This window comes from Pseudophryne corroboree, chromosome 3 (assembly GCF_028390025.1).
Source record: "Pseudophryne corroboree isolate aPseCor3 chromosome 3, aPseCor3.hap2, whole genome shotgun sequence".
Taxonomy (NCBI): Eukaryota; Metazoa; Chordata; class Amphibia; order Anura; family Myobatrachidae; genus Pseudophryne; species Pseudophryne corroboree.
The window spans coordinates 166,616,295-166,638,162 of record NC_086446.1 but is presented as its reverse complement, the minus strand read 5'-3'; the positions used below and the strand labels follow the sequence as shown (position 1 = coordinate 166,638,162).

Genomic DNA, 21,868 nt, shown 5'->3' with positions numbered 1-21,868 from the left:
CTCACCAGACTTCTGTCTTCTGTGAGGGGGGTGACGGCGTGGCTCCGGGAACAAGCAGCTAGGCGCACCAAGTGATCGAACCCTCTGGAGCTAATGGTGTCCAGTAGCCGAGAAGCAGAGCCCTTAAACTAAGAAGTAGGTCTGCTTCTCTCCCCTCACTACCACGATGCAGGGAGCCTGTAGCCAGCAGTTCTCCCTGAAAATAAAAAAAACCTACCAAAAGTCTTTTCCAGAGAAACTCAGGAGAGCTCCTCTAGTGAGTGTCCAGTCAGTCCTGGGCACAAAGTCTAACTGAGGTCTGGAGGGAGGGGCATAGAGGGAGGAGCCAGTTCACACCCAGTTTAAGTCTTTTCAGTGTGCCCAAGCTCCTGCGGATCCCGTCTATACCCCATGGTCCTTTTGGAGTCCCCAGCATCCTCTAGGACGTAAGAGAAATTTCAGTTAGAAGGTAACTGACTGCTAAAGGCAACCTTTTCCCAAGATTTGGTAATTATATTATATACATTTACTGGGAGATTGAAAAGTTGCAGTACACCCTTTTGTTTCAAAAACTGTGCAGGAAATGGGAAACTGAATACTCCAGTAAGGTATGGGTGAGGTGGGCTATCTTTTAGGGTATGTACCGAACATAGGCGCCCATCTTGAATCTTAGTCAGTTTTTTGAAATGGAAGGGGGTAGTGTAACATGTCAAACAATATTCAAATTCGCTAAAAAGTTTATTGCTGCAAAAGATTTCAAACAGCAGTTATGATGCAAAAGTTACAACACTTTTTGTTGCAGGTAACTGAAGATGGCTTTGACAAAAGAGAATTTAGGTCATTTCGATGTCTAGAAAACAAAGTTTCCATGTCATAGCTGCAGATTTTAACAACCGGCACCAGAAAGCCCTCTAATTTAACATAACACTGTCAGGTGCCTAATTTCCAAATTCTGAGAAACTTGGACTGTGGCTGACAAGTCACGGAGTGGTCGTTCAAAAAGTGCTACTGAAGAGACAACCTCAACAATGGTTTTGGCATCCTTCATGAATAGCCCACAACACAGCACAACTCCCACACATTAAATGACTGTCCTTTAAACTGTTCAGCCTGCAATTCCAACAAAAACAAGTGTTGTAACTTTTGAACCATAACTGCTATTTCAAATCCGTTTGCAGCAATACACCTTTCAGCTAATTCTAATGTTTGACATGTTACACAACCCCCTTTCCATTTGAAAAAAAATGACTTAGATTCAAGATGGCCAATTTCAAGATGGTGCCCATGTTTGGTACATACCCTAAAATATTTCCCAACTCACCCACACCTTACTGGGAGTATTCAGTTTTTCCATTTCCTGCACAGTTTTTGAAACAAAAGGGTGCATAAAAAAAAAAAATTTTTTTATATATATTATATATATATATATATATATATATATATATATATATATATATATATATATATATATATATATATATATATATATAAAGAATTTACTTACCGATAATTCTATTTCTCGTAGTCCGTAGTGGATGCTGGGGACTCCGACAGGACCATGGGGAATAGCGGCTCCGCAGGAGACAGGGCACAAAAGTAAAAGCTTTAGGATCAGGTGGTGTGCACTGGCTCCTCCCCCTATGACCCTCCTCCAAGCCTCAGTTAGGATACTGTGCCCGGACGAGCGTACACAATAAGGAAGGATTTTGAATCCCGGGTAAGACTCACACCAGCCACACCAATCACACTGTACAACCTGTGATCTGAACCCAGTTAACAGCATGATAACAGCGGAGCCTCTGAAAAGATGGCTCACAACAGTAATAACCCGATTTTTGTAACAATAACTATGTACAAGTATTGCAGACAATCCGCACTTGGGATGGGCGCCCAGCATCCACTACGGACTACGAGAAATAGAATTATCGGTAAGTAAATTCTTATTTTCTCTAACGTCCTAAGTGGATGCTGGGGACTCCGTCAGGACCATGGGGATTATACCAAAGCTCCCAAACGGGCGGGAGAGTGCGGATGACCCTGCAGCACCGAATGAGAGAACTCCAGGTCCTCCTCAGTCAGGGTGTGCCCCTGACCAAGTATCAGCTCGGCAAAGTTGTAAAGCCGAGAGCCCTCGGGCAGCCGCCCAAGATGAGCCCACCTTCCTTGTGAAATGGGCATTTACATATTTTGGCTGTGGCAGGCCTGCCACAGAATGTGCAAGCTGAATTGTACTACACATCCAACTAGCAATCGTCTGCTTAGAAGCAAGAGCACCCAGTTTGTTGGGTGCATACAGGATAACAGCAAGTCCGTTTTCCTGACTCCAGTCGTCCTGGAAACTATATTTTCAGGGCCCTGACAACATCTAGCAACTTGGAGTCCTCCAAGTCCCTAGTAGCCGCAGGTACCACAATAAGCTGGTTCAGGTGAAACACTGACACCACCTTAGGGAGAAACTGGGGACGAGTCCGCAGCTCTGCCCTGTCCGAATGGACAATCAGATATGGGCTTTTGTGAGACAAACGCCGCCAATTCTGACACTCGCCTGGCCGAGGCCAGGGCCAACCGCATGGTCACTTTCCCTGTGAAATATTTCAAATCCACAGATTTGAGCGGTTTAAACCAATGTGATTTGAGGAATCCCAGAACTACGTTGAGATCCCACAGTGCCACTGGAGGCACAAAAGGGGGTTGTATATGCAGTACTCCCTTGACAAACTTCTGGACTTCAGGAACTGAAGCCAATTCTTTCTGGAAGAAAATCGACAGGGCCGAAATTTGAACCTTAATGGACCCCAATTTGAGGCCCATAGACACTCCTGTTTGCAGGAAATGCAGGAAACGACCGAGTTGAAATTTCTTCGTGGGGCCTTCCTGGCCTCACACCACGCAACATATTTTCGCCACATGTGGTGATAATGTTGTGCGGTCACCTCCTTCCTGGCTTTGACCAGGGTAGGAATGACCTCTTCCGGAATGCCTTTTTCCCTTAGGATCCGGCGTTCAACCGCCATGCCGTCAAACACAGCCGCGGTAAGTCTTGGAACAGACATGGTACTTGCTGAAGCAAGTCCCTTCTTAGCGGCAGAGGCCATGAGTCCTCTGTGAGCATCTCTTGAAGTTCCGGGTACCAAGTCCTTCTTGGCCAATCCGGAGCCACGAGTATAGTTCTTACTCCTCTACGTCTTATAATTCTCAATACCTTGGGTATGAGAAGCAGAGGAGGTAAGACATACACCGACTGGTACACCCACGGTGTTACCAGAACGTCCACAGCTATTGCCTGAGGGTCTTTTGACCTGGCGCAATACTTGTCCAGTTTTTTGTTCAGGCGGGACGCCATCATGTCCACCTTTGGTCTTTCCCAACGGTTCACAATCATGTGGAAGACTTCCCGATGAAGTCCCCACTCTCCCGGGTGGAGGTTTGCTGAGGAAGTCTGCTTCCCAGTTGTCCACTCCCGGAATGAACACTGCTGACAGTGCTATCACATGATTTTCCGCCCAGCGAAAAATCCTTGCAGTTTCTGCCATTGCCCTCCTGCTTCTTGTGCCGCCCTGTCTGTTTACGTGGGCGACTGCCGTGTTGTTGTCCCACTGGATCAATACCGGCTGACCTTGAAGCAGAGGTCTTGCTAAGCTTAGAGCATTGTAAATTGCCCTTAGCTCCAGTATATTTATGTGGAGAAAAGTCTCCAGACTTGATCACACTCCCTGGAAATTTTTTCCTTGTGTGACTGCTCCCCAGCCTCTCAGGCTGGCCTCCGTGGTCACCAGCATCCAATCCTGAATGCCGAATCTGCGGCCCTCTAGAAGATGAGCACTCTGTAACCACCACAGGAGAGACACCCTTGTCCTTGGATATAGGGTTATCCGCTGATGCATCTGAAGATGCGATCCGGACCATTTGTCCAGCAGATCCCACTGAAAAGTTCTTGCGTGGAATCTGCCGAATGGAATCGCTTCGTAATAAGCCACCATTTTTCCCAGGACTCTTGTGCAATGATGCACTGACACTTTTCCTGGTTTTAGGAGGTTCCTGACTAGCTCGGATAACTCCCTGGCTTTCTCCTCCGGGAGAAACACCTTTTTCTGGACTGTGTCCAGAACCATCCCTAGGAACAGCAGACGTGTCGTCGGAAACGGCTGCGATTTTGGATATTTAAAATCCACCCGTGCTGTCGTAGAACTACTTGAGATAGTGCTACTCCGACTTCCAACTGTTCTCTGGACCTTGCCCTTATCAGGAGATCGTCCAAGTAAGGGATAATTAAGACGCCTTTTCTTTGAAGAAGAATCATCATTTCGGCCATTACTTTGGTAAAGACCCGGGGTGCCGTGGACAATCCAAACGGCAGCGTCTGAAACTGATAGTGACAGTTCCGTACCACGAACCTGAGGTACCCTTGGTGAGAAGGGCAATTTGGGACATGGAGGTAAGCAACCTTGATGTCCAGGGACACCCTATTGGTTCGCTATCACTGCTCTGAGTGACTCCATCTTGATTTGAACCTTTGTATGTAAGTGTTCAAAGATTATCCATTTAGAATAGGTCTCACCGAGCCGTCTGGCTTCAGTACCACAATATAGTGTGGAATAATACCCCTTTCCTTGTTGTAGGAGGGGTACTTTGATTATCACCTGCTGGGAATACAGCTTGTGAATTGTTTCCAATACTGCCTCCCTGTCGGAGGAAGACGTTGGTAAAACAGACATCAGGAGCCTGCGAGGGGGAGACGTCTCGAAATTCCAATCTGTACCCCTGGGATACTACTTGTAGGATCCAGGGGTCCACTTGCGAGTGAGCCCACTACGCGCTGAAACTCTTGAGACGACCCCCCACCGCACCCGAGTCCGCTTGTACGGCCCCAGCGTCATGCTGAGGACTTAGTAGAAGCGGTGGAGGGCTCTGTTCCTGGGAATGGGCTGCCTGCTGCAGTCTTCTTCCCTTTCCTCTATCCCTGGGCAGATATGACTGGCCTTTTTCTGCTGAGATGTGACTTGGGGTAAAAAAGGTGGATTTTCCAGCTGTTGCCGTGGCCACCAGGTCCGATGGACCGACCCCAAATAACTCCTCCCCTTTATACGGCAATACTTCCATGTGCCGTTTGGAATCTGCATCACCTGACCACTGTCGTGTCCATAAACATCTTCTGGCAGATATGGACATCGCACTTACTCTTGATGCCAGAGTGCAAATATCCCTCTGTGCATCTCGCATATATAGAAATGCATCCTTTAAATGCTCTATAGTCAATAAAATACTGTCCCTGTCAAGGGTATCAATATTTTCAGTCAGGGAATCCGACCAAGCCACCCCAGCGCTGCACATCCAGGTTGAGGCGATCGCTGGTCGCAGTATAACACCAGTATGTGTGTATATACCTTTTTAGGATATTTTCCAGCCTCTCAGCTGGCTCCTTGAGGGCGGCCCTATCTGGAGACGGTACCGCCACTTGTTTTGATAAGCGTGTGAGCGCCTTATCCACCCTAAAGGGTGTTTCTGGCGGGAAAGGGTATACCGCCAATAATTTTCTATCGGGGGAAACCCACTCATCATCACACACTTCATTTAATTTATCTGATTCAGGAAAAACTACAGGTAGTTTTTTCACACCCCACATAATACCCTTCTTTGTGGTACTTGTAGTATCAGAAATATGTAACACCTCCTTCATTGCCCTTAACATGTAACGTGTGGCCCTAAAGGAAAATACGTTTGTTTCTTCACCGTCGACCCTGGAGTCAGTGTCCGTGTCTGTGTCGACCGACTGAGGTAAATGAGCGTTTTACAGCCACTGACTGTGTTTGAGACGCCTGGACAGGTACTAATTTGTTTGCCGGCCGTCTCATGTCGTCAACCGACCTTGCAGCGTGTTGACATTATCACGTAATTCCTTAAATAAGCCATCCATTCCGGTGTCGACTCCCTAGAGAGTGACATCACCATTTCAGGCAATTGCTCCGCCTCCTCACCAACATCGTCCTCATACATGTCGACACACACGTACCGACACACAGCACACACACAGGGAATGCTCTGATAGAGGACAGGACCCCACTAGCCCTTTGGGGAGACAGAGGGAGAGTTTGCCAGCACACACCAAAAACGCTATAATTATACAGGGACAACCTTTATATAAGTGTTTTTCCCTTATAGCATTTTAATATATATATATATACATATCGCCAAATAAGTGCCCCCCCCTCTCTGTTTTAACCCTGTTTCTGCAGTGCAGGGGAGAGCCTGGGAGCCTTCCCACCAGCATTTCTGTGAGGGAAAATGGCGCTGTGTGCTGAGGAGAATAGGCCCCGCCCCCTTTTCGGCGGGCTTCTTCTCCCGTTTTTCTGAGACCTGGCAGGGGTTAAATACATCCATATAGCCCCCAGGGGCTATATGTGATGTATTTTTAGCCAGAATAAGGTACTATCATTGCTGCCCAGGGCGCCCCCCCCAGCACCCTGCACCCTCAGTGACCGCTGCTATGAAGTGTGCTGACAACAATGGCGCACAGCTGCAGTGCTGTGCGCTACCTTATGAAGACTGAAGAGTCTTCTGCCGCCGGTTTCTGGACCTCTTCACTTTTCGGCATCTGCAAGGGGGTCGGCGGCGCGGCTCCGGGACGAACCCCAGGGTGAGACCTGTGTTCCGACTCCCTCTGGAGCTAATGGTGTCCAGTAGCCTAAGAAGCCAATCCATCCTGCACGCAGGTGAGTTCACTTCTCTCCCCTAAGTCCCTCGTAGCAGTGAGCCTGTTGCCAGCAGGACTCACTGAAAATAAAAAACCTAACAAAACTTTTACTCTAAGCAGCTCTTTAGGAGAGCCACCTAGATTGCACCCTTCTCGGCCGGGCACAAAAATCTATCTGAGGCTTGGAGGAGGGTCATAGGGGGAGGAGCCAGTGCACACCACCTGATCCTAAAGCTTTTACTTTTGTGCCCTGTCTCCTGCGGAGCCGCTATTCCCCATGGTCCTGACGGAGTCCCCAGCATCCACTTAGGACGTTAGAGAAAATAAATATATATATATATATATATATATATATATATATATATATATATATATATATATATATATATAATCCACTATCTTATTGATTTTAATTGCGCTAGTAGTCACCCCACTGACTCATGCAAAGTGCTCTCCATACACTCACAAAACTATGACTACTTCTAAATCACTGTCACACACTCCTCTGTAATAACAAGCTATCTGTTCCCTGTAAATTGGACCAAGAGTTTAAGCACACAGGAAAGTCTTACCACGTACTGAGCCCAAGCCAGTGAATTAGAAGTAACTTCAATGATATTGGTCATGCAGAATGTTTTCTATCCCCCACAATTCTGTAGGGCTTAGCAACTCAAGAAAACCTCAAAAGATTATATATACCACACATATTGGGACAATAACATAATATAGTTATCAGATCACGGATCAGTCAATACCAACACCATGGTAAATGACCTCTGACGGCCTTTGCAGTCATTCAAGCAATACGAATGTACCAGAGAAGCTGGAATCAACCAAGCAGTTTATCAAATTTGGCAATCGATGGGGGGGCAGAACTCAATTCAAAGCAATGTGCTACAGGGTAAGGGTATTGTGGAAATGCTCAGCAGAGCACATATTGTCAATTTATGGGGCAGATTCAATTCGGCAAAATAAGCTGCCTTTGGTCCAAGGTAAATCCCTGACTTCTCCAACAGCACCCCCGCTCTGTGCCTGAATCGCATCACCATACTTTAGTATGGTGAGTACGATTCATGAAGGAGCGGTTCTCCATGGAGTTCAGGTTCACCATCGCACGATGGTGTAACCTGAACTGCGGTGAGGTAACTGCAGGGAAGCTCGATGCTTCCCTGCTCCCTGTCCGCACCCGTCGCTGGCTCCGGCCCCTGACCTCCCATCAGCCACTGTGGCCTTCCGGGAGGTCAACTGGAAGCGCATGCGCAGAAGAACCCGCCGGCTGACTTCAAGACCGCAGAGGGGGACAGTCGTAGAAAAAAGCGTTGCTGGAGCCCGGGACTCCGCATCGCTTCGCCGGAAGGGAGAGTATACATGAATTGCTACTTATAAGAGCTATATATCGCATTGAACCGATGCGATGTATTGTGATAACTATCAATTCATTTTCTTTATGAATAGACCCCTAAGTCACCATTTATCTCCACTTTGAAGTTTCATTTATCTGATATCAGGCTATGATGTCACTGCTGGTGGGAAGGTCAGAAAACACAGCAGAGAACAGAGAGGCAGATGTAGTAAGCCTGGATACGGCATAAGGAAGTGACAAAGCTGTGATAAGTGCAAGGTGATAAATGCACCAGCCAGTCAGCTCACTGTCAATTTACATATTGGAGCTGACTGTCTGGTGTGTTTATCACCTTGCACATATCACTGGTTTATCACTTCCTTATGCCTGCTCCAGGTTAATACATCTGCCCCAGGCAACCTACAGTAGGGTTAAGGCTGGTATACGCGGGAGAGATGTGTGCTGAGCGAACCGCTCAGCACACATCTCTCCCGCCACTCAGCAGAGCGCGATGTGTGCTGAGCAATGCGGGGGAGGACGGGGGGGGCGCTCATTTCACCCAGCGGGTGAAATGAGCAACGTGCTAGATTGAGCCTGCATGCAGGCCAATCTCGCACCGGCGATAACGATGCGCGGCCCATCGCTGAGGGGGGTACACACGAGTGATCTGTGCTTAAAATCTAAGCAATCTAGTCAGACTGCTTAGATTTTAAGCATGAATCTCTCAGTGAGTACCCCCCTTTTATGCCAGCCATACAATAGAACGATTTTAAGTACGAATGCAATTTGCACGAACAGCATATCTTTAAAGGCACAAACTTCAGCTACGACCTGCTGTCTTCTATACATACACAGTGATTTAGTTTGTTCATGAGTGGAAACTTCCACATCCCTGGAGCACTCATAGGTACACTGTACAGATGATAGTAGCGCTGTCATTTTCACCTAATCATGTCCAATTACAATAAACATTCTATACAGATCATTGTTTATATATTTTACATGTTGTAACCATTTAAAAAAGTTAATCCTGCATAAACCCACATAGTTCCATGCTGACCAATGGCTCTGCCCTAGTCAAAAAGAGACAGCAAGTGCCACAAGAAGCATCTATTAATAAGCGTTTGCATTGTAATCAGGAATCGCATATCTGAGTTTGAGGTGTTGGAAATTTAGCAAGACAACTGTTGATTGGTACCTACAATAAACGTCCCCTAAAATATAAAATTATTCTGAATGGAAAGTTCTCTCAGAACATTTGTATTGGCAATTTTGAAATATCCTTATATTGTATTGTGTGTCACTAAAAGCAACATAGTGCTTATAAAGTTTGTAAAAAAATAAAAAGGCAAATACGAAATACAGTACTTTCAAGCAATAACTTTTGAACAAATTATATAGAAATGGAATGTCCTAATTTAGTGTAGCAGCAACTGCTCTGCGGATTCAATTAATATTCATGAGAATGTGGCCTATTAATTCACTAGTAACTTGTGAATGTAGGTCAGTCTTTGTGAAACTTGCACATGCAGTCACTTGCCTTGCAACTCTTTAGGCTCTACATAAACCAAGACCACACAACGGATGTGGCCTCCGATTTTTTTAAGGGTCCATGTTAAATCAACAAAACCAAACCCTACCAAAAACCAGGAGTCCACTTAAAAGTAAGAGATCTGAAAAGCCGTTTCTCTAATCAGCAGGTGGGAATCTTCATAGTACTTTAGAAGCTTTGGGATAATAAAACTTTAAGTCCTTACGGAGCATACGTTTTTTCAATGTACATTGCAGCAGGAATCTTTTTTGTTATATACTAAATGTAACCCACAGGGACAAAGGTAGAGTTAACAGCTGTCCCTGCGAGTTACATCAATGCCACACCGGAGAAATATTTCACATATTGATAGGGGTGTTATATGGGATCCCAGTGGTCGGCATGCAGGTGGTCACATGACAGACACATACATCCTGACCATAAAAATACCAATGGGGACAGGGTAATTATTTTACCCTCCCCTGCCCTAACTCACCTGGTGTGGTAGCTAGGGCTAAGACACTAGAGGGTGGCGGCTACAGCCAACCCCCCTCTCTAGTGCCTAACTCTAACACCCCGGGGCCTAACAAGAGGCCCGACACTTACCCTGAGGATTTCGGAATCTGTCACATGACCGTCGGTATCCCCAGTGCTGGGATGCGAACCACATCCCACTGATAGTCTCCTAAAACCACAAAATCCCTCTCCTGAGAATGCATCCATATGCATAAAAGCAGTTCATGCTGGGGTTTTTTTTTTTTTTTTGGGGGGGGGAGATTTGGTACATAGGAGTCAGATTTAGATGGTGGAGATTCAATTCAGTGTAACTTAATAAATATGCCCCTAAGTGACCAAAAGCCATGATACAAGAGCATGAAACGTTAGTACTCATTTATACTGTTTAATTATTTGAAAACATAGTTCAGAACAATATTTTTACATCGCCCGTGTGATTTGGAATGCTATCTATATGTGCGAATAAATGTTTTATTAAAAGTCTTTGATAAACAGCGCCTAATTTATTTTGTTTAGTACTTATAAGAGACATTTCAAACCAACAGCCAAACACAAAGTCAACTCCAGCTTAAATAAATGTGAATATATTTACTTCTTTTAACCACAGCTTAAAAAAAAAAAACCACAAGACATTATGCACAAATCTGAAACCTACACAATTCGATACATCCCTAAGCGTAAAAACCTGTTCATGCCCCACCTGTCCTATGCAATGAATGACATCAATTATTTTCAGAAACCCAAACATGGTAAATATCAAATTTAATATAGAGTGGGCGGCTCTTACTAAGCTACAACTTCAGGCATGTTCAGAGGTGTAACACTAGTCAACTTTTTAGTGTAGCAGCACCTTAGTAAATTTTGAAGGATGCTTATAGGGCTAGACCAAAAGGGGGGGGGAACACACAGAGAGATTGGTGCTTTAATTCTAAGCAATCTGACTAGATTGCTTAGAACAGTGGTTTCCAAACTGTGTGCCTAGGCACCTCGGGGTGCCTCATAACACTTGCAGGGGTGCCTTGGATTGGTGGTCCAGTACCAATCAAAATTATATCTGTACAATGTAATAGGCAAAACCAGTGCTGGTGGCTGTCAATCATAAAATATGTGGACAAACAGAAACAAATCTTGTTCCTCACCACATAATGGAATCTAAAGATGACATATAAACACAATTTTTCATTTAATATTTATTTAAAAATTTCTCACTAAGAAATTTTTGGCCTAGGGGTGCCATGAATAAAATTATGATACTCTAGGGCAGAGGTTCTCAAACTCGGTCCTCGGGAGCCCACACAGTGCATGTTTTGCAGGTAACCCAGCAGGTGCACAGGTGTATTAATTACTCACTGACACATTTTAAAAGGTCCACAGGTGGAGCTAATTATTTCACTTGCGATTCTGTGAGGAGACCTGCAAAACATGCACTGTGTGGGCTCCCGAGGACCGAGTTTGAGAACCTCTGCTCTAGGGTGCTATGATTCCAAAAAGTTTGGGCACCACTAGTTTAGAAGTTAAGCACGGATCGCTCCGTGCGTATGCCCCCCAGTGATAGCTATGTGCGACCCTGCGTGTCGCTATCGCCGGTTCTCGATTGGCCCCCCAAAGTCATGTTGGCAACTGACAACTGTGACCTGTCACAAGCACAGATAGGAAGAGTGACATAATCAGCACTGTTGCATAAAACACTCATCTTGTTCTGCATTTAAACCACAGAAGTGACCTTGGTATAATCCCTACAGAGGATAATAAAAAAAAATTACAGAGCAAAATAAATGGCTCATAATCCTGGCTGCTCATAGGGGGTCAAACCTATTTAAGGCAGCCTGAATTTGCAAAAAAAAAAAGTTTGCCACCCCATAGGGCACCGAGCACTCTTGTGCGAATTCAGGCTGAAACCAGCATGCAAAGGGTGTGTTGCCAGTGTTTTATTTATTTATTTTATTTATTAACAGTTTCTTATATAGCGCAGCATATTCCGTTGCGCTTTACAATTAGAACAACAGTAATAGAACAAAACTGGGTAAAAACAGACAGACAGAGGTAGGAAGGCCCTGCTCGCAAGCTTACAATCTATAGGGAAATAGGCATAGATACACAAGGATAGATGCTACCTATTGCATAATGGTCCACCAGATTGCTAGGTTCTTAATGGGTTGTATGATGATACCCCACAAAGTTATCCAAGTGTCAGGAGGGTGTGAGACTAAAGAAAGACAAGATATGCGATGTTATGAATACTCTACAGAGGATGTAATTAGATAGGGAAGCACTGAAGGTTATGTGGGTGGGTCTGGAATTTGATAGGCTTGTCTGAAGAGGAGTTTTCAGGGAACATTTAAAGGTTTGGAGACTAGAGGCGAGTCTTACTGTGCGTGGGAGGGCATTCCACAGAGTGGGTGAAGCCCGGATAAAGTCCTGTAATTTTGAGTGTGAACAAGTAATGCGTGTGGATGAGAGACGTAGATCTTGTGCAGAGCGGAGTGGTCGGGTAGGGAGATATTTTGAGATGAGTGAAGAGATGTATGTTGGTGCAGTTTGGTTAATAGCCTTGTATGTGAGTAAAAGTATTTTATATTTAATACGGTAGAATACCGGTAACCAATGGAGGGACTGACAGAGCGGATCTGCAGACGATGAACGTCTGGCAAGGAAGATTAGCCTCGCAGCTGCATTCAAAATGGATTGTAGTGGTGAGAGCCTATGTTTGGGAAGACCGGTCAGGAGACTATTACAATAATCAATGCGGGAGATAATGAGAGCATGGATTAGAGTTTTTGCTGTGTCTTGTGTAAGATAAGGGCGTTGAAACACCATGCCAAATCGTACCCTTTGTGGCTAATTGGGTTGACCCCACAGACTGTAAATTCCACAAAATTGCAAATACAATACAGGACAGCAAATTAAAAAAAAAAAAAAAAAAAAAAATTTGTTGAAACATCACATCTCTGCAAAACAGCCTGGTCTGTTGTAAAACTCAATTCACGCATTATAAATTGGTTCTCCAGACCGACGCCGGAACCCCAACAGTCAGGATCAAGAAAGACAATGCATCGCTGGGCCGGACAGGTAAGCCAGGGAATGCTAGGTTAAGGCTATGGGGGAGGGTTTGGCTGCTACGAGGGGGGATATTTACCCCCCCCCCCCCCCCCTCCCGGAGGCTGACGGTTAGGCTGCAGGGAGGAAGGGGGGGGGGGGGGGGTGAAGAGTTATGTTTAGGATACAGAAAGGGAGGGTTAAGGTGACAAGGTAAGTATTCCATATATTAGTATAAAGTGACCCGCTCAAACAGGACTTTGCCTTTTACTTTGGTCGTGATTGGCTGCTTTACACGGCTAAAACCGACCTCTCTGGCCATGATAAAAAGGCACAATTTTATAAGATGTCCACCGCCTGATTTCCTGTCACCTTAGATGGGATATCGGGAGCGATAAATAATTGACTCGCCAGTCGCCACATGAATGTTAGGGGGCACACACATCAGGCAGGTATCAAGGCAACTTCCAATACTGTAAAAAAAAATAAGATTTTACTCACCGGTAAATCTATTTATCGTAGTCCGTAGTGGATGCTGGGAACTCCGTAAGGACCATGGGGAATAGACGGGCTCCGCAGGAGACTGGGCACGCTAAAAGAAAGATTAGGTACTATCTGGTGTGCACTGGCTCCTCCCTCTATGCCCCTCCTCCAGACCTCAGTTAGGATACTGTGCCCGGAAGAGCTGACACAATAAGGAAGGATTTTGAATCCCGGGTAAGACTCATACCAGCCACACCGTATAACTCGTGATACTATACCCAGTTAACAGTATGAAATATAACTGAGCCTATCAACAGATGGCTCAACAATAACCCTTTAGTTAGGCAATAACTATATACAAGTATTGCAGACAATCCGCACTTGGGATGGGCGCCCAGCATCCACTACGGACTACGAGAAATAGATTTACCGGTGAGTAAAATCTTATTTTCTCTAACGTCCTAGTGGATGCTGGGAACTCCGTAAGGACCATGGGGATTATACCAAAGCTCCCAAACGGGCGGGAGAGTGCGGATGACTCTGCAGCACCGAATGAGAGAACTCAAGGTCCTCCTCAGCCAGGGTATCAAATTTGTAGAATTTAGCAAACGTGTTTGCCCCTGACCAAGTTGCAGCTCGGCAAAGTTGTAAAGCCGAGACCCCTCGGGCAGCCGCCCAAGATGAGCCCACTTTCCTCGTGGAATGGGCTGTTACTGATTTAGGATGCGGCAATCCAGCCGCAGAATGCTCCAACTGAATTGTGCTACAAATTCAGCGAGCAATAGTCTGCTTAGAAGCAGGAGCACCTATTTTGTTGGGTGCCTACAGGATAAAAAACGAGTCAGTTTTCCTGACTCCAGCCGTCCTGGAAATATAAAATTTTAAGGCCCTGACTACGTCCAGTAACTTGGAATCTTCCAAGTCCCTAGTAGCCGCAGGCACTACAATAGGTTGGTTCAAGTGAAAAGCTGATACCACCTTAGGGAGAAACTGGGGACGAGTCCTCAATTCTGCCCTATCCATATAGAAAATCAGATAAGGGCTTTTACATGACAAAGCCGCCAATTCTGACACACGCCTGGCCGAAGCCAAGGCCAATAACATGACCACTTTCCACGTGAGATATTTCAGATCCACAGTTTTAAGTGGCTCAAACCAATGTGATTTTAAGAAACTCAACACCACGTTGAGATCCCAAGGTGCCACAGAAGGCACAAAAAAAGGGGCTGAATATGTAGCACTCCCTTTACAAATGTCTGAACTCCAGGCAGTGAAGCCAGTTCTTTCTGGAAGAAAATCGACAGAGCCGAAATCTGGACCTTAATGGAACCCAAATTTAGGCCCATAGTCACTCCTGACTGTAGGAAGTGCAGAAAACGACCCAGCTGAAATTCCTCTGTTGGGGCCTTCCTAGCCTCACATCACGCAACATATTTTTGCCAAATACGGTGATAATGGTTTGCGGTTACTTCTTTCCTGGCTTTTATCAGCGTAGGAATGACTTCCTCCGGGATGCCCTTTTGCTTTAGGATCCGGAAGTCAACCGCCATGCCTTCCAACGCAGCCGCGGTAAGTCTTGGAACAGACAGGGCCCTCTGATATGATTTCTTGAAGTTCTGGGTACCAAGCTCTTCTTGGCCCCTCCGGAACCACGAGTATCGTTTACTCCTCGTTTTCTTATTATTCTCAGTACCTTTGGTATGAGAGGCAGAGGAGGGAATACATAAACCGACTGGTACACCCACGGTGTCACTAGACCGTCCACAGCTATTGCCTGAGGGTCCCTTGACCTGGCGCAATATCTAGTTTTTTGTTTAGGCGGGACGCCATCATGTCCACCTGTGGCCTTTCCCAACGGTTTACCAACAGTTGGAAGACTTCTGGATGAAGTCCCCACTCTCCCGGGTGTCGGTCGTGTCTGCTGAGGAAGTCTGCTTCCCAGTTGTCCACTCTCGGAATGAACACTGCTGACAGTGCTAAGACGTGATTTTCCGCCCATCGGAGAATCCTTGTGGCTTCTGCCATCGCCATCCTGCTTCTTGTGCCGCCCTGTCGGTTTACATGGGCGACTGCCGTGATGTTGTCTGATTGGATCAGTACCGGCTGGTTTTGAAGCAGAGGCCTTGCCAGACTTAGGGCATTGTAAATGGCCCTCAGTTCCAGAATATTTATGTGTAGGGACGACTCCTGACTTGAACAAAGTCCTTGGAAATTTCTTCCCTGTGTGACTGCCCCCCCAGCCTCGAAGGCTGGCATCCGTGGTTACCAAGACCCAGTCCTGTATGCCGAATCTGCGGCCCTCTTGAAGATGAGCACTCTGCAGCCACCACAGTAGAGATACCCTGGTCCTTGGAGACAGGGTTATCAACCGATGCATCTGAAGATGCGATTCCGACCACTTGTCCAAGAGGTCCCACTGAAAGGTTCTTGCATGGAACCTGCCGAATGGAATTTTGCTTCGTAAGAAGCTACCATTTTTCCCAGGACTCGTGTGCAGTGATGCACCGATACCTGTTTTGGTTTCAGGAGGTCTCTGACTAGAGATGACAGCTCCTTGGCTTTCTCCTGCGGGAGAAACACTTTTTTCTGTTCTCCAGAACCATCCCCAGGAACAGCAGGCGTGTGGTAGGAACCAGCTGTGACTTTGGAATGTATAGAATCCATCCGTGCTGTTGTAGCACTTCCCGAGATAGTGCTACTCCGACCAACAACTGCTCCATGGACCTCGCCTTTATAAGGAGATCGTCCAAGTACGGGATAATTAAAAACTCCCTTTTTTCGAAGGAGTATCATCATTTCTGCCATTATCTTGGTAAAGACCCTCGGTGCCGTGGACAGTCCAAACGGCAGTGTTTGGAATTGGTAATGGCAATCCTGTACCACAAATCTGAGGTACACCTGGTGAGGATGGTAAATGGGGACATGTAGGTAAGCATCCTTGATGTCCAGGGATACCATGTAATCCCCCTCCTCCAGGCTTGCAATAACCGCCCTGAGCGATTCCATCTTGAACTTGAATTTTTTTATGTGTGTGTTCAAGGACTTCAAATTTAAAATGGGTCTCACCGAACCGTCCGGTTTCGGTACCACAAACAGTGTGGAATAGTAACCCCGTCCTTGTTGAAGTAGGGGCACCTTGACTATCATCTGCTGGGAATACAGCTTGTGAATTGCCTCTAGCACAGCCTCCCTGCCTGAGGGAGTTGTCGGCAAGGCAGATTTGAGGATACGGCGGGGGGGAGACGCCTCGAATTCCAGCTTGTACCCCTGAGATACTACTTGAAGGATCCAGGGATCCACCTGTGAGCGAGCCCACTGATCGCTGAAATTTTTGAGGCGGCCCCCCTACCGTACCTGGCTACGCCTGTGGAGCCCCCGCGTCATGCGGTGGACTCAGAGGAAGCGGGGGAAGAATTTTGATTCTGGGAACTGGCTGACTGGTGCAGCTTTTTCCCTCTTCCCTCGTCTCTGTGCAGAAAGGAAGCGCCTTTGACCCGCTTGCTTTTCTGAAGCCGAAAGGACTGTACCTGATAATACAGTGCTTTCTTAGGCTGTGAGGAAACCTGAGGTAAAAATTTTTCTTCCCAGCTGTTGCTGTGGATACGAGGTCCCAGAGACCATCCCCAAACAATTCCTCACCCTTATAAGGCTCTATGTGCCTTTTAAAGTCAGCATCACCTGTCCAGTGTCGGGTCTCTAATACCCTCCTGACAGAATGGACATTGCATTAATTCTGGATGCCAGCCGGCAAAATATCCCTCTGTGCATCCCTCATATATAAGACGACGTCTTATGTTCGCAAAATAGTATCCCTGTTTGACAGGGTTACAGACCACGCTGCAGCAGCACTATCTGCAGGTCTCAGTCTAGTACCTGAGTGTGTAAATACAGACTTCAGGATAGCCTCCTGCTTTTTATCAGCAGGTACCGTCAAAGTGGCTGTATCCTAAGACGGCAGTGCCACCTTTTTTGACAAACGTGTGAGCGCCTTATCCACCCTAGGGGATATCTCCCAGCGTAACTTATCCTCTGGCGGGAAAAGGTACGCCATCAGTAACTTTTTAGAAATTATCAGTTTCTTATCGGGGGAACCCACGCTTTTTCACACTTCATTCACTCATTGGATGGGGGAACAAAACACTGCCTGCTTTTTCTCCCCAAACATAAAAACCCTTTTTTAGTGGTACTTGGGTTAATGTCAGAAATGTGTAACACATTTTTTATTGCCGGGATCATGTAACGGATGTTCCTAGTGGATTGTGTATATGTCTCAACCTCGTCAACACTGGAGTCAGACTCCGTGTCGACATCTGTGTCTGCCATCTGAGGGAGCGGGCGTTTTTGAGCCCCTGATGGCCTTTGAGACGCCTGGGCAGGCGCGGGCTGAGAAGCGGGCTGTCCCATAGCTGTTACGTCATCCAGCCTTTTATGTAAGGAGTTGACACTGTCGGTTAATACCTTCCACCTATCCATCCACTCTGGTGTCGGCCCACAGGTGGCGACATCCCATTTATCGGCATCTGCTCCGCCTCCACATAAGCCTCCTCATCAAACATGTCGACACAGCCGTACCGACACACCACACACACAGGGAATGCTCTGACTGAGGACAGGACCCCACACAGCCCTTTGGGGAGACAGAGAGAGAGTATGCCAGCACACACCAGAGCGCTATATAATGTAGGGATAAACACTATCACTGAGTGAATTTTCCCCAATAGCTGCTTGTATAAACAATATTGCACCTAAATTTAGTGCCCCCCCTCTCTTTTTAACCCTTTGAGCCTGAAAACTACAGGGGAGAGCCTGGGGAGCTGTCTTCCAGCTACACTGTGAAGAGAAAATGGCGCCAGTGTGCCGAGGGAGATAGCTCCGCCCCTTTTTCGCGGACTTTTCTCCCGCTTTTTTTATGGATTCTGGCAGGGGTAATTATCACATATATAGCCTCTGGGGCTATATATTGTGATTATTTTGCCAGCCAAGGTGTTTTTATTGCTGCTCAGGGCCCCCCGTCCCCCCCCCCCCCCCGTGCGCCCTGCACCCTCAGTGACCGGAGTGTGAAGTGTGTATGAGGAGCAATGGCGCACAGCTGCAGTGCTGTGCGCTACCTTGGTGAAGACTTAAGTCTTCTGCAGCCGATTTTCCGGACCATCTTCATGCTTCTGGCTCTGTAAGGGGGACGGCGGCGCGGCTCCGGGAACGAACACCAAGGACGGGTCCTGCGGTCGATCCCTCTGGAGCTAATGGTGTCCAGTAGCCTAAGAAGCCCAAGCTAGCTGCAAGCAGGTAGGTTCGCTTCTTCTCCCCTTAGTCCCTCGTTGCAGTGAGCCTGATGCCAGCAGGTCTCACTGTAAAATAAAAAACCTAACATATACTTTCTTTCTAGGAGCTCAGGAGAGCCCCTAGTGTGCATCCAGCTCGGCCGGGCACAGAAATCTAACTGAGGTCTGGAGGAGGGGCATAGAGGGAGGAGCCAGTGCACACCAGATAGTACCTAATCTTTCTTTTAGAGTGCCCAGTCTCCTGCGGAGCCCGTCTATTCCCCATGGTCCTTACGGAGTTCCCAGCATCCACTAGGACGTCAGAGAAAATCCTTGATTCGCCGAGTCTGACCAGAAAATGATCAGGATCGGTGAGTCATGATTTTAATAATGCTATATTTTTTGCAGATGCCTAATGTCTGCTGATCAGTTTGGCAGAACAGGTAAGCAGACTATAGCTGTATGGCACGCATTGCTCTTTATCTGATTTTGTTTACCTCTGCCCAATGCCATGAGCAAGGTTACATCTGACACTAACACATTTGTTATGAAATATATTATTAGGTTGGGGGCTTTTTTGGTGGCACAACAACAAACATCAGGTAATAAATTCACAATTAAGTTTACACATTTTCAATTAAAATCATTGCATTTGGGTAACAGAATGTATGAGACACAAAGGTAAAATAGAACCGAATGGTTCAAAAATTACTTACTAAATATCTCCCACAGAGAACAGAGACAACATCTAGCTCATTAAGGAGGACAGTACCAACTCAGCTACAAAGTTTGTATTTGTAAAGTGAACCCAACCCCTAAACAAATCATAAATCCCCAGAGTCAGACTTCCATTAACATGTTACTGTATTAATGTAACATGTCAGCACACAGACATCAGTGGGGTTGCTTAAAAAAAAAAAAAAAAAAACTTTCAAACTACAGTCTGAAATAAAGTTTCTCTAAATCGGAGATTCATGGACCCTTAAAAGAGACCGATTTAGATAAACTTAGGTTCTACTGTTTTTGAAGATGTTGGATAATTAATGGTCCATATTAACTAGAATATGTCAATGCATGTATATTAAAAAAAAAAAAAAAAAAGTGTGCTATTAACATTCTTTAGAGTTTAACAGTGGCCTAAACAATGCACCCAAACAATGGACAAAATTAAAGTGCAATGTGTCCTTTGGACTGAAAATATTTGTATGCCAATGGACTGACTAAATAGAAGCAACCCCACACAGCCAGGCTCAACAGCCTGGAAAAGCAGAGTTCCTGCACAACAGGCGAGGTCAGAGACCCACTAGCAAAATGTAGCCTAATACAGTCATCACTACAATGTATATCTGACAGACTGCACAACAGTTTATGATAGTACTTTGTAGCCAAGAAGAGGGTTTGATAACAGTTATTTACTCTATACCGTCTCATACCAGCATTCCTTCATGGCAATTCTGTAGCTGAGTAACCAGTAAGTATAAAAGCAGCATGAAAACATATCTGTAAATTCATAAAAACTTTAAGCAATCACAGACAGACATCTAAATGTATAGGGCACAGATTAAATGTGATTTTTTTTTTTATAATTATATAAAAAAAAAAACTGTAGTCATGTAAGCAATATAAATTTCCTATAGTGCTGGAGTTTACTGCAATTAGCGGGCAGCTCAAAACCATTACCATAGATGGAGCATAAAAAAAAATATCTATTTTTTTTTATACACTTCCAGAACGTAAGCTATTTTAGGATGACAACCTCCCCTTTTACATACATGCATGAGCGTGTCCCAACTACTACACCGTAATTACACAGAAAGCGGCAGTTACTTTATGAGGCGGGGAGGGTGGGGGGTCATAGAAAATAGACAGAAAACTTCTTCTACATACAAATCATAATCCATGCTCTCGGTTTCCACTAGATCAGTGGGTACTAGCACCCCCCAGGGGTACTTGAAAAGTGTTCTGTAATAGTAGGGCGGATCATGCAGGTGATCATTAGACACATAGGGAAAACCCAGCCCTAGGAGCCTCTAGTCCCAATACATTGCAGGGGGGGAAATAACATGCTTATAGCATTGATTGCTTTGAAATACAGAAATGACTATTTTCATATAATAGCAATTATATTAATCAAAGATATTTTCACAAAAGCTGGGGGTATAATTAATGCAAAGGGACTGTCAGGAGGTCCCAGATTGAGAATTCTTGGGAACTACTGGACTAGATCTCTCTCCCCAGTACCAGCAAGTGCTGCATGCTACACCTGGCAGCAGGATGACCCCACATCAGGGTACCCTATATGTTCAAGATGCAACATACACACATAGCACCCTCCACCCCAGCTGTAAGGCACTGGCACATACATAATTATAATGAGGATTACACACACGCCAAATGCAGTCAGAGTACACATACAGTCTATGAGGGTCACTCTCTAGGAGCTGAGTATATTCCAGTGCTGTGTCCCATACACATTACACAGGAGTCCCCTCAGCACTGAGCATTCCGGGCATTGCCAGTCACCTGTACGAGCGGCTGGTACAGACACCTCCCCGCCACCCCAGACATAGGTATACACAGCGCCCACCGTTAGCCAGCCCGGTCACATCGCCCTGGCAGTCATGGGATACGCACCGTGCAATCCGGATCTCCCCGTAGAGGCCGCTGACGTCAAGGTGGGCGCAGTGACGTCACTCCCGGTGGGTCTCACACCACAAAGCGAATCCGACCGCTCGCAGCGCACCCGCCCTGCCAGGCCTGGCCCTGACGTCACCGCCTGCTGCTGGACCCGCAGCCAATCACGACGCTGAAAGAGAAAGGGTGATGGGGGAGACCAATGGGGAGGCACATTATACAGACGGGTGTGAGAGGAGGTGCCCAGGGAGGGGTGTAGATATATATTTATATTATGTTCCCAATAGCCGAGAGTGCAGCAGGGAGTGGTAGATGGGCTATAAGAGAGATTGCAGGGGGCGGGGGGAGAACACCGTGGAGGAAGAGGAGGACACTGACGTCAACATGCTCATCAT

The 21,868-nt window shown here is 46.2% G+C and overlaps 1 protein-coding gene across 6 annotated transcripts in view; it reads right to left on the bottom strand.

Annotated features, from left to right (window-relative positions):
- Positions 1-21,664, bottom strand: part of LOC135055015 (catenin delta-1-like) — a 259,589-nt gene extending 237,925 nt beyond the window's left edge. Inside the window, exon 1 of one of the 6 annotated variants that reach the window (XM_063958563.1) lies at positions 21,474-21,664. Coding sequence is in view for 1 of the 6 variants with exons in the window: in XM_063958565.1 (XP_063814635.1) it covers positions 21,363-21,407 (45 nt within the window). In the remaining 5 variants the exon portion in view is untranslated. Of the gene's footprint in view, positions 1-21,362; positions 21,453-21,473 lie in introns of those variants that run through there. The other 5 variants (XM_063958564.1, XM_063958562.1, XM_063958567.1 and 2 more) reach the window with 5 other exon arrangements.
- Positions 21,665-21,868: the final 204 nt, after the last annotated feature.